Source organism: Amphibalanus amphitrite, unplaced genomic scaffold, assembly GCF_019059575.1.
Source record: "Amphibalanus amphitrite isolate SeventyFive unplaced genomic scaffold, NRLGWU_Aamphi_draft 000985F_arrow, whole genome shotgun sequence".
NCBI classification, from domain to species: Eukaryota; Metazoa; Arthropoda; class Thecostraca; order Balanomorpha; family Balanidae; genus Amphibalanus; species Amphibalanus amphitrite.
In genome coordinates this window covers 89,578-103,405 of record NW_024882479.1, presented here as the reverse complement: position 1 = coordinate 103,405, position 13,828 = coordinate 89,578, and the positions used below count along the sequence as shown (strand labels likewise).

Here is a 13,828-nt window from a genome sequence, read left to right as displayed (position 1 = left end):
GGCAGGGCACGGTGATGATCTGTGCGTTCCATGAATGATATGAAAGCCTACGGTGAGATGCAGAATCGTCACCCAGGATGAACCATGACGTGGGTGGTAAGGTCTTGACGGAAACAGTTACGCAGTAGGTACTTTACAGGGAACTAGTTACTAGGCCAGCAAACCAACGCGACTATCTGATTCAGCAATAGCTTAAAAATATAAAGAAGGTGTAGCAACGACTTGAAAATTGCGGAATAGAGTTGTCCGGATTGTTAATGTATAGGTATATGGTAGACATGTCAATCGGATACCAACTTGTTAGTACACCGGTACCAAAGCGACACTGACTTGGTATCTGCTATTTCAATCGTAATGTTTTTGGCATTTTGTTAATATTAGCCGTTTTCACGACGGGCTATCTCGCGAATGCACCTTATTTGACCAAATCTGCACCATTTTTTATTATTATTATTATATATATATATATATATATATATATATATATATATATATATATATATATATATATATATATATATATATATATATATATATATATATATATATATATATCATAAATGTATTTCAGTGTTTCATTCGAAAACAATGTCTGTATAATTTAACCCGCGTATGACTGGGGTATTTTCCATAACGCGAGTGACGGGGGGGGCTCTCCAAAGCCCCCCTTCTATCTCCGAAACTACTGAGCCGATCGTCAAAATTCAAACGGCGTCTGCCGTCTAATAACCCTGAAAAAAACTGTTGAATGAAGCCTATTTTCATTCACCTCGAGGTCACCAATGACGTCACAGTTCAGGTCAAAGTACATGAAGAGCCCTGTTGATCCGGCAGTTGTGTATTTCAATCGTCTCTATTTCCCATAGTCCTTGATATTACATGAACGACATCGAACCGGCCAAATCTGGTCCAAACGAACCACAGCCAGACATATCTGGTCTAAACGAACCACAACCGGACAAATCTGGTCCAAACAAACCACAGCCGACCTGACCACCGACGGTCCGACACAGTGACGGTCGAGGTCCGATATCGCCCGGACCGGCCACCCTCACAGCTAGCTCCAACCACTCTCTGGTCTAAACGGTTAGAGGGCCTTGGTCTAAACTGAAACTACAACACAACAGCACAGCGGTGTGAGCCAGCGTGACGTCACAACACAACACACGTGACGTCACCACGGCTGTACCTCCGGCACAGTGACAACGGTTTACCGACGGCTGGACAGTGGCCCCGAGGGTGATACATCTCGGAAAATAACTAGTGTCTATCAAAGCAGTGTCAACAAACGTAGCAATCTGTGCCTAAATCAAATGACCAGCCTTCAGGTGGCTACTCAGCCCAAACCAGACTGGCACGGCGGTAAAGTACCCACGGATCTGACCCTATGGGACAGGGCGGCTCGAAGTACTTCTGGATATGAAGGTCTAGATGTGTATTGTGCCCCGTACAGCGCTGCCGACGGGACACGGTGCTGCCATCTGTTGTCGAGTTCCGACACCGCTGACGGCACATGAGCGGACGAGGCACCGGGAAGATAGTCGTCTAGCCAAAGTACTTCAAACAGATTTTGCTGCCGTTGGGAGGCTTGGTAAGCTTGTCGTATACAGACTCTGGAAACGGAACACGTCAGATTACACAGTGATTGCTAGTGATGTTACATGGGGCAACTCAAACTGATGACGTCACCTACAGATACATAAACGAACACAATGACAATGTGTGTTTCACTGAGTAATGACGTCATGAGGGCTGGTACTGATACTGTGACGCCACTTACGGGGATACACGTCACCAAGTGTGACGTCAGTACTGGTGACGTCACGTGCGTCAGTGTGGTGTCCGAGAGGCCGGTGGCGCCATGTCGGCTGGTGTGGGTGGTCAGAGACGCCGCCACTTACTGGGGACCCGAAGATTAATGATGCGGGACTGGTCACTGTCACATCCCAGGTCTGTCTCGTGCAGGGCAGTCAGGACGGCCTGGCAGTTTTCAGTTGAGGATTTGATGTACAGTCTATACAGTTTCCTGCAGGTCACTGCCATCCTGCAACAAGATCAGAACAAAACAGAACAGGTTAGTATACGGGACACAGTCACACAGTGGCACCAGTGGGCGATTAAACACGGAGACACTGCATAGTGCATTGTCAATGTCGTTCATAATATAAAATGTGCCTCCGGCTATCTCAAGTTCCCAGTATGATACAGTGGAGCGCTATGGATGCTTCACACGATACTGTGAGCCATATGATATTCCATGCCATCTCTCGTTAGGCGGTACGGGCGGACATCGATAGCAGCGCCTCTAGCGGTCATTAGGGAAAGCTGGGCTGTAGGCGACGAAATACCGGCTGAGTTGTCACACGTTAAATAGGTTTATAGACATCCGTCTTGTGAAAAAGGTGAACTTTTGCCTTCAATATTTCTACAGGCAATTTTAGAAGTGATCTTCAAATCTTATAAAACCGTTTAGATAGTTGTATTCACTTCAAGCCGTCCTTATTGTTCTTGATGATGATGCTGGAACTATTTATAATAAGTGTTTCTAGCTTAGTAAAAGAATATATCGTTCAAACGATGAAAAAAAACATAATAGGACAATTTTAAATGCAATTTTCTCTAATAATTATACGTAGATTCTCTACACATCGAGGAAAATTTGCATGCTAACTGATAATTCAAAGTTCTTGGGGCCAGATGTTTTCTTCTTTTCTTACGTCGCCCCAATGGCCGCGAATACACTTGTGATAATGCCTATCGTGTAGGCCATACCATGCCAGGCCATGCCAGGCCATGCCATACTCTGACCATCTCAGACATGTAGGCATAAATAAATATTATATTGCAGTTCTCAGGCCAATGAGACTGTCTATAGGCCGTACTGATATGTTGTGTCTTCAATTCCAGTGGAGTTGACTTCCGGTCTATCATGCACTTGAAATGGCAAACGTTATAGAAACTAGCTCAGCCCATGTCCTGTCCATATGCTTATTCACCCTTCAACGTTCCCGTTGGTATCATTTTTATTGTTTTGGTCTTGTGCTGAATTGTTATGTATGTGTACGTTGTGCACTGTCCTATTGCACTGCATGGAGAGCAATTCATTTAAAATCGCTCTTGTTCCCCCCCCCCCCCCTCGACAACTTTGCAAACGTCTCTGCGCGATTTGGTTGAGAATAATGGCTTATGGCAAGTTATTGAATCAGAACGTCGATCACTGCAGGTCATATATCGGCAAGCAATTCTTCATAACTAGACACTGCACAAATGGAAACGATACAGGTTTGCCCAGTGATAAACACTCGCACTTCACAGACGCGCAAACCCCCGACCGAGCGTGGCACGGCACAGCGCAACTGGCGCCGGGAAGCCGGGAACGCATTAAGTGAAGGATTCACAGGTGCGCAACTTTATTGCGAACAATAAAAACCTACCGCAAACGATTAAAAAAAAGTTTTAGGGCAATCGAAAATACAAATGAATAGAAATGAATAGAAATAAAATTGTCATTCACCTTCCAAATAACTCAACAATTTATTTGCCGTAAAAACAGTGTCTGGAAATGGAAAGTTGCAAACATGATTCAGCAAGTAGGGAAACGCAGCAGCTACCTGGCGAATAATCTCAGGCTGGTTTAGTGACGAGTGCATTGCTACGGCTTGTTCCTCACCCTTCACAGATTACTATGACAAAACTACCCCTAGTATTTTGATCATCCTGAGGCTGGCTTTCACCTAATAATTTGATGAGGGTCTTCCTCGTTTCGGATTGAGGCGAAAACAAACGTCAAACAACCTTGATAGTTAATTCAGCACTTCAAAACAAAGGTACACCTAGGGTATCATTACAATACCGGATCATAACGATCTGGATAGTTCTCAGCCTGTAAGCTAACTAAGCGGTAACTAGTCAAGTGGTAGGTACCGGAAGCATTGACAACCTGGTGACTGTTTCGAGACCCTTGTTTTGACACATAGCTTGTCAATATTTTTTACAGTGTACGGTCCGACTACGGACACGATCTTTTGTGTCGCCTTTTCCCATTGTGGGTGATACATTGCACACGGAGCAACAGCGCAAATACTTCGTTCGTCTCTCCAGGGGCGGATCCAAGGGGGGGGGGCCAACGGGGCCATGGCCCCCCCCCCCCAAGACGGTCAAAGGGGGGCCATACTATCTTTTGCCCCCCCCCCAAGACATAAGTCAAGAAATATTGCTTTGATGATTGAGTGACCTTGGGGCAAACGTGAAAAACTCTGCCAGCCAGAGTCAAAATGGCCTGTGCCGGCGAGGGTTAACCCGCGCCCTGCTGGGGGGGGTGTTTGAACACCCCCCCCTGTGGTTTTTCGCGAATATCTCAAAAACGGCGGCGTGGAGCGCCGCCGTTTTTAGTACACCTTATCATACATCAATTCTACACATGTTGTGAAAATTTCAGACCAAGGTCATTCAAGGTCAGGTCACCAGGTCACTCGAAGTGACCTCACCTCATAAAAAGTTTCAATGTCTGTCATAGCTACACCGAGTGACCGATCGCTTTGAAACTTTCAGCGATTGCTAAGAGCATTAGCATGTACAAAATGTATATCTCAGAATTTTGATATCGATGACCTAAGGTCAGGTCAATTTTGCGACCTCACCATTATAAGTCAATGGGAGAAAATTGAAATGCGCCTGTTTTGGACGAAAGACATTATAAACACTCCCAAACACTGAATTACAAGTGGTTTAGACACACTGAACATGAAAATGGTGTCTGTGACCCCTGTTTATGCCCTGAGGTCATCTTAGGTCACGAATGGTATCTAACAGTTTTTCGCAAATAACTTTTGATAGAGGCATGCTAGAGCGATGAAAACGCCTTAGATGTGTTCAGCTCGACGATACGGATCGACTGATATGCAACATGACCCTTTCCGGTCAGGTCATGACCTTGACCTGAGGTCAAATTTTCAAGTTGACCTTTCAAGGTCAAATTATAGTTCGTTCGATGCGTCTTGACGAGAGGAACACGATGCCGGTAAAAGTAAGCTCGTACAATGCTTGGGTCAAAAGTTATTGCAGAAAAACTGTTTCCGAAAAAATCGGCTATTTTTGCAGTTTTTGCCCCCTGCAGGCAAAACCGTTGACGTTAGGTCAAATCTGAAAAACTTACTCAGAAAGGGCGTTAATAGGGCTATCGAATGCGCTTTTCCGCGGCGCTGTAGCTCTATTGGTTCCCGAGTTATGCGTTGGCTTCTTGGAAATTTTCGACATTCGACCTGGAAATCGGCGAAAATTTGCCTTCAATGACCTCTGATGACCTGACCTTTGACCTGACCAAAAAATTGACCGAAGTGATTTCCTCATTATTTTTGACGCTCTTTCGAACGCCGCCTTCCGCGTATCGCTACGTGGCCCAGGAGCCGAGTTAGAAGGGGGGGGGGTGTTCAAACACCCCCCCCCCCCAGCAGGGCGTGGAAATCCAGGACCCCCAGCCGGGCGCGGGTTAACATGTAGGAGAAATCGACATGATATCACATTGTTATTCGCATTCATAGGCACGTGTTCTGTATTGTGTACTAGTTGGTTTTAATTGCAAATTTGTTGGAAAATTAGATTGTCATTGAGCACTTTTTATTAAAGAAAAAGGTATTTTTAACGTTTGCCATGGCCAAATGTGTGATTCTTGTCAGAAAACTGAGGAATGATCATAACATAACAACACTGAGTATAATCAACTTAAGCTTGAGAAATTTCAGAAGCTTTTTAATCGCTGAAGCTTCTTCATAGATCATTAACACTATTAACCAGTAGCTTTCTTGTCTCATACCTGAAGGTATATGGATTTAAACCTCTCCCGTATTGGCGTTTTCTCAGCCGCGAACGTATGGGGGGTGGGGGGTCCGTTGCCCCCATTGCCGTTTGGCCGCTGATCCAGCTAGAGCTTCGCGAAAAAAAACGAGCGTGCTGCCTGTGACGAGAGGAAGACGATGATACCCAATTTAAGGTCCTAGGTCATTGGTTCATGGTTGACCTTCCAGGTCAGGTCAATGACCCAAAAGTCGGGAAAATTGGGACCTGTTAGAGCGTCGTAAGTGTGGCTGAGCTTTTTCGGGGTGCTGATCACCAATATCGTGTTAGTGTTGATCCCAGATGTCTTCATGCATTTAGGCCAGGTCGGGTCAGGTCAACCAGTAGTGGTCCTGCCGGGTATTCGTAGTACGTGTCACTGTCAACCGCCTCTGACAGCTTCGTAACATGTTACGAAGGCACCAAAAGTACTTCGTAAATGTTCAAATGGTTGCTGAATTCGAATTCAGCTCCAAAAACTAGCCTAGAAACATGTAAAACTCGAAAAAGTGAACTGAGGTTATCAAAGGTCAATGACCTGACCTGACCTTCAGGTGACCTTCACACCCATCCAAATGCATGGAACCAACATCATATCACATGTTTGAACGCTTGAAACCACGAACAGACTGCAAACGCGCGGCTAATGCGAGCCACCATACGCCGAATCGCGATCCCGGCCAAGCATGGTCTCGAGAAATAGGTCACAGGTCAAAGGTCACTTGGGTCAGGGTAATTAAAGTTTTAGGGTAGATGCAAAATTGATTAACTCGAGGGTGCTGAAAGTTTGGTCGCGATTAGCCGTTTTTACGCGAGTTATTCGCGAAAAACCGAGGGGGTGGGGTCTGTTCGACCCCTCCCCCTATACGGGCGAGGGTTAACAGAGGAAGACACAATTTCCCCTTACCTATACTTGTTTTTGAAGGGTTTCAAGCGTCATTTTGAGAAGGTGCTTTATTCAGTTAGGGGGTGCATGTGCACCCCTAAAACCCCTAATGTTCCACCATATGTCACTAACTAAACCCACTATTTGAAGTTATACTTAATGACACATGGGTAGTTTTCACTCAACATAGTAGGATAATTAAGCATTAACCCTCGCCGGACCTATTGGTTTTCTACATACGCGCCGGCCGAGGGGGGGGGCGGGTACGACCCCCCCCCTCGCCGTTTCGCCCCTGGTGGAGCTAGCGCGTCGCGGAAAAAACGAGCGTGTGCGCCGTTACGAGACGCAGAGATTGGTACCCGATTTTAAGGTCCTAGGTCAACCGGTGACCTCTGAGGTCAGGTCAAGTGCCCCAGGGTACGGTTCAGTTTTTGGTGAATAACTTCGCAAAAAACGGCCGCAGAGCCGCGATTTTGGCAGCATCGTGTTCGCCTTGATCAGGCGCGTCGAATGATATGCTTTTTGTCCGGGTCAGGTCAACTTGGGGTGTTGACCTCAGGTCAAGGTCAGGTCAGCACCCCCAGGTCACGAAGTTGATCGAAAGAGGTCATGTCGCATATCATTCGATTCGGCAGGTCTTCCTGAGTCCATTGGTGGCTTTCCCGACTCGCTAGCTCAATTTGATCGGGAGTTATTGACGAAAAACTAATATGACCTTGATGACGTCATAAATGACGTCACGGAAGGTCAACATTGCAAAAGTGACGCATCTAACCTTGCAAGGAGTGCATCAAATCACGATTCTGTGTGCTTGAGATAGTTGGAGATCGTTCCCGGCGCCATAATAGCAGTTTGAATTTTTCCCCATTGACTTATAATGGTGAGGTCACGAAAATGACCTGACCTCATATGACCTTTAGGAAAAATCCGAGATATACAAGTTGTGAGACTCATAATGGATACTAGATCCTGCAAGTTTCATTTCCCTGTGACATCTCCTCTGGCAGTGAGGGCGTTGCGAAGTTGCGACATCTGAAGACCGTGCAGAGGTTCACTTATGACGTCATAGGTCAGTGACCTGACCTGACCCAAAAATGCGGTTGGTGTCAAAAGATGCGGCTTGGATCAAAGGTCAGGTATGCCAAGTTTCAGCTCTCTATCGCCAGCGTGTTCGGAGCTATCGCGAAAAAACCCTATGGGGCACCCGCCCCCCCCCCCCCCTCGGCCGGCGAGGGTTAAATGCAAAATAAGAGCTTGAGATTGTCCGGCATTTAGCCCAACAGGATACCTCTTCAATCGTCCTAGCTGAATCCAGCATAAGCTCAGCTTGTCTGAACTCGGACACACCATCAACATTGCCGAGTCTGAATTTGAGCTCGACGCCGGGCCATGGGCCTGAACTTTGTGGTCATGGGAGCGGGAGCTGGGGGTCAGTGAGGGCAGCCTGCCCCCACAACTCTGGGGCCGTGGGGGCGCCGCCCCACAACTTTTCATAGGGCTAGTAACCTTCGGGGCAGCTTGCCCTCCCTGAATTAGCGGTTGTGGGTCACAAAGGAAAACTAAAGGGAAGAAAACATTTAAGAAAAAAATCCCCCTCTTTACCTGGCTTGACAGCTCATGTGGAAGATTTAAGCCTTTATTCTACGTTACCAAAAAGGTAGTTTCTTGACTCAGCTGAGACAAAATATCTCACTTTTTGCAAATGTTTTCGTTTCGTTTTTTTTTTCGATGAAAAGGCGAAGGGTGAAAAATAAGTGGCCTAAAACCGGTGAGAAAACTAGATTTGGGGGTACCCTACACTGAGAAAAAAAATTATTCCCCAGGGGTGTTTTACGGGTGTCAGACACCATTGGAGGTGTCATCGAACACCCAGATTGGTGTTGAAAAATGCTGTTTAGGGAATCATTAAGGTGTACAACACCACGATGACACCCTTTCAAGTGTTCGTTCGCATGCGAGCGTTTAGATATACCTTAATGGGATTCAGCATGACACCTTAATAGGTGTCCGACACCCACACCCATCCGGGTATCAAACACTCTAAGGTATCAAACACCCTAAAAGGTGTCAAAAATGTTCTTTTAAAAGCATCTGACACCCTTATGATGCCTTCACAGGTGTTGCCATTTATTGAAGCGGAATGTTAAGAGTGTCCGACACTGCTAGAGGTGTCACATTGACACTTGCAAAAGGATCTGACACCAAAAACAGCGTGAAAAAAATGAGGAAAAATATTCCCATGGGGTGTCTCACGGGTGTCGGACATCATTGCAGTGTCATATATAACGCCCAGATTGGTGTCAAAAATGTTGTTTTGGGAATCATGGAGGTGTACAACACCACGATGACAACCTTCAAGTGCAACGCGCTTTTAAACACACCATGATGGGATTCAGAAAGACACATTAATGGGTGTCCTACACCAACATCCATTCGGGTGTCAAACACCCTACGAGGTGTGGCTAAAAAGAAACCGGACTGCTCGTGCTGGCCATAAATTAGGGGACCAGAAGACTAGCGAGACACTTGACATTAATCTTTAGCATATTGTCGTGATGTGTGCCAAACGGCATCTCGATATCGCAATTATTCTCCTTTCCACAGCCCTTTGTTTTATCGATGTTCGGCGGCCTTGTCATCGCCAGGCTTCTACAATGAACTTCGAAAAAAGAGGGAACATCACGTTTCTTGCCAGACTGGAGAAAAGTCCAACAGAGACGCTGAATCTGTTCAAGGCTGTTAATGGGGAGCAAGTCATGCGTAACATGCAAGTGTTTGAATGGCATACGAGGTTCAGCACTGGTCGTGAGGATGTCGGTGATGACCCCAAGGTCTGGAGGTCCATCAACGTCCGCGCGCATGTCGAAGTCGAGAGTGGAGACGACATTGATCGTCTTTTTCGATCATAGGGGATTCGTTCACCGCCAGTTCGTGCTGGAGGTGTACCACAGTCGACCAGCCACTTCTACAAGGAAGACCTGGGACGCCTCAATTCACGAGTCAGGCGCACCAAGTGGAGTTTCTGGGAAGCAAAGAACTGGGTGCTCCATCACGACAACGCTCCCGTGCATTCTGCCATTAGCGTCAAGCAGTTCTTTGCTGAAAAGCAGGTCGCGGTGCTCAAGCACCCTCCTATTTGCCAAACCTCCCTCCCTGTGACTTTTGGCTGTTCCCTGAAATGAAAAACGTCGTCAAGGAAACCCATTTTGAATCAGTCGAGGACATCCAGACCGGAGTGACCACCGTCAGCGTCATCAATAAAACAAAGAGCTGTGGAAAGGAGAATAATAGCGATATCGAGGTGCCGTATGGCACACATCACGACAATATGATAAATATTAATGTCCAGTGTCTCGCTGGTTTTCGGGCCCCCTACTTAATGGTCAGCACGAGCAGTCCGGTTTCTTTTTAGCCACACCTCGTAAACCATCAACACTTCAAAAGGTGTAAACAAAAATGTTCCTTAAAAGGGATCTGATACCCTTGTGATACCTTCACGTGTGTTGTCATTTGTTGAGGAACATTCCAGCATGAGTCATGAAATGTTTGAAAGCTGTCGTGTATTCGAACCTAAATTATCACATAAATTGTTCTGACGTCACTTGTGTTAGGAACCAGGGATGCGGTGTCTAAAGGCCTGGCTACACTATGCGTTTTCTGCGTGCGTTTTTGCAAGTTTGCGTGTTTTGCGTAATATCGTTCTAGGAAAAAAGTTATAAACAATATAATTTTTACTTTGGTTATATACAAAAGCTAATATAACTCTTATGTAACTAAAATTTAAGGTGAAAAACATCACAAAAACGTAATATCGTTCTTTTTTCTAGAACGATATCACGCAAAACACGCAAACACGCAAAAAACGCACGAAGAAAACGCATAGTGTAGCCAGGCCTTAACGGATTTTCAGTGACTCGCACTCCCGCTCTGTCTTCCAAAATGGACTCCTATTCCGGCCAGAACTGCCAACTCCATCAGACTCCGACTCTGACTCCGTAGCACTGCTAGAAACCACAGCAGGTCCAGTGGTTTGAATCATTACCCAATCAGCAAGCTTCATTGTGTGACGTCATTTGTGTGCTAGTCACGGCGTCAACCATGCGAAGATCAAAAAGCGCCACCTTGCAGGAAAGCCGTTAGATTTCAGTTGGCGGCGGCGTGCCACGTGGTGCGTGTGCGGTGTGAGTGATGGCAGGGCTTTTTTTGAATTTATGTGGATATAGTGGCGCCGAACGTTGTTCGCAGTGTACTTCTTCAAGTGATTGTGCGTTAATGATAATGTTTAGCTTTTATTTGTATCTTGCTCCGTGTTTATTCAAATGACGAGGCGGGCGGTACTCGGTGAAATTTGAAGTCTGGAGTGAGGATGACAACACAGCATTGCACCATGGAAACGAAAGCAAGTGAACTGCGGAATAACATCTGGTTGGAGATAATCGACGGTTAATTATCATTGCTGAAATGCGAGCAACTTCTCACTGTGAATGGACCCGATGTGTTTCGGTGAGTTTTCATTGGATTTCTCCGTAAATATAGGGCCCATATTTTTTGTACTTTATAATTTGTTGCTGTATACAAGATAGGAATGCCATTGTATGCGATATGCCTGTTTGAACCAATAAATGTAAGAATGTGTCGACACCTTTTTTGGCATCCAATGGACACTCTCGTAACACCTTTAAGGGTGTGTACCAAACTGCACCTCGCTGGGGTGTCAGACGGGTGTCACTTTTGACACCAATACAGGTGTCATTGGGAATCAAAAACCGGGTGTCTGACACCCTTTTGGGTGTGCACCCAAAAGGGTATCAGACACCTAAAAGGGTGTCAGACACCCGGTGTTTCATTCCCAATGACACCTGTATTGGTGTCAAAAGTGACACCCGTCTGACACCCCAGCGAGGTGCAGTTTGGTACACACCCTTTAACCCGCGCCCTGCTGGGGGGGGGGTGTTTGAACACCCCCCCCCCCTGTGGTTTTTCGCGAATATCTCAAAAACGGCGGCGCGGAGCGCCGCCGTTTTTGGTACACCTTACCATACATCAATTCTACACATGTTGTGGAAATTTCAGACCAAGGTCATTCAAGGTCAGGTCACCAGGTCACTTGAAGTGACCTCACCTCATAAAAACTTTCAATGTCTGTCATAGCTACACCGAGTGACCGATCGCTTTGAAACTTTCAGCGATTGCTAAGAGCAATAGCATGTACAAAATGTATATCTCAGAATTTTGATATCGATGACCTAAGGTCAGGTCAATTTTGCGACCTCCCCATTATAAGTCAATGGGAGAAAATTGAAATGCGCCTCTTTTGGATGAAAGACATTATAAACACTCCCAAACACCGAATTACAAGTGGTTTAGACACACTGAACTTGAAAATGGTGTCCGTGACCCTTGTTTATGCCCTGAGGTCATCTTAGGTCACGAATGGTATCTAACAGTTTTTCGCAAATAACTTTTGATAGAGGCATGCTAGAGCGATGAAAACGCCTTAGATGTGTTCAGCTCGACGATACGGATCGACTGATATGCAACATGACCCTTTCCGGTCAGGTCATGACCTTGACCTGAGGTCAAATTTTCAAGTTGACCTTTCAAGGTCAAGACATAGTTCATTCGATGCGTCTTGACGAGAGGAACACGATGCCGGTAAAAGTAAGCTCGTACAAGGCTTGGGTCAAAAGTTATTGCAGAAAAACTGTTTTCGAAAAAATCGGCTATTTTTGCAGTTTTTGCCCCCTGCAGGCAAAACCGTTGACGTTAGGTCAAATCTGAGAGAATTACTCAGAAAGGGCGTTAATAGGGCTATCGAATGCGCTTTTCCGCGGCGCTGTAGCTCTATTGGTTCCCGAGTTATGCGTTGGCTTCTTGGAAATTTTCGACATTCGACCTGGAAATCGGCGAAATTTTGCCTTCAATGACCTCTGGTGACCTGACCTTTGACCTGACCAAAAAATTGACCGAAGTGATTTCGTCATTATTTTTGACGCTCTTTCGAACGCCGCCTTCCGCGTATCGCTACGTGGCCCAGCAGCCGAGTTACAAGGGGGGGGTGTTCAAACACCCCCCCAGCAGGGCGTGGAAATCCAGGACCCCCAGCAGGGCGCGGGTTAAGGTGTTCCAGGGGAATAATTTTTTTTCTCAGTGTAGGTTTGGCTAGTCCCAACCGGTTGGCTCCCCCCAAGACGGCCGGCTGGATCCGCCCTTGCGTCTCTCCGACGAGTAGTTTTGGTAAAATTGCGTAAAACGGCCGTCAATATCTTTTTATGGCCTGACTAAAATGAGTTCACACCTCTGGAATGACAGTCGTACCGGGACGGCTGGGACCACTTCTGCGCCTGCCATCTATCGGGCAGTGTTTGAAACTACAGCGGGCGCCGGCCGGCCGCGCCGCGCGGCGCCGTTACCGGGCAATGGAGGCGAATGAAGTGGTGTAAAACCAGGGCCTCCTCTAACATACCCACTGGGTGGGCAAATGCCCACCCAGTCACCACAATTGCCCACCCAGTGGCGTCGATTTGCCCACCCAGTGGTGTCGATTTGCCCACCCAGAAGGAAATGTAAAAATAAAGGTCCGACCGGTGAGGCTTGTAAATTAGGAACTCTAACTCGCTGTTGCATCTATAAGCCCAGGTAGCATCCCTCTCACGGCATTGGGTTTTAATCGGTATTTGTAAAAAAGTAATTGTCTCGTGAGTGAATAGGCATGTACAATGATGTCCGTCAAGACAGCCCATATTCAGCCCAGACTCAGCCCGGATTCAGCCCAGATTCGGGACATCTCCGATCAAGCTGAAACTCGCACACAATGTAGGCCATGACGTGCCCAATCCACAGTCCGAGTCATTCGGCGGCACTATCAGCTGTTTGACCTACAGAGGTCAGCAAAGGTCACGTGACCCAAATTTGCACAGCAGATTGTGGCCCACCCAGTAGAGCTAGAGCGCTAAAAATGGCACCAATCGACTCGCCAGCATCTAATCTTACTTTCCCAACACTCATTTGACCTCTCAAGGTCATTCGATGACCTAAGGTCATTTGTGGGCTATGTCGAAAATACATTTGCACAGCAGTTTTCTAGTAGAGGGATTGACCGAATTCCAA

At 46.5% G+C, this 13,828-nt stretch overlaps 1 protein-coding gene across 1 annotated transcript in view; it reads right to left on the bottom strand.

Annotated features, from left to right (window-relative positions):
• Nucleotides 1–814: 814 nt before the first annotated feature.
• LOC122368882 overlaps nucleotides 815–13,828 on the bottom strand; it is a 34,226-nt gene continuing 21,212 nt past the window's right edge. Inside the window, exons 8-9 of the mRNA XM_043343192.1 lie at nucleotides 1,902–2,044; nucleotides 815–1,613 (exon numbers count right to left, since the gene is read on the bottom strand). Coding sequence (XP_043199127.1) covers nucleotides 1,546–1,613; nucleotides 1,902–2,044 — 211 coding nt within the window. The 3' untranslated portion in view covers nucleotides 815–1,545. The remainder of the gene's footprint in view (nucleotides 1,614–1,901; nucleotides 2,045–13,828) is intronic.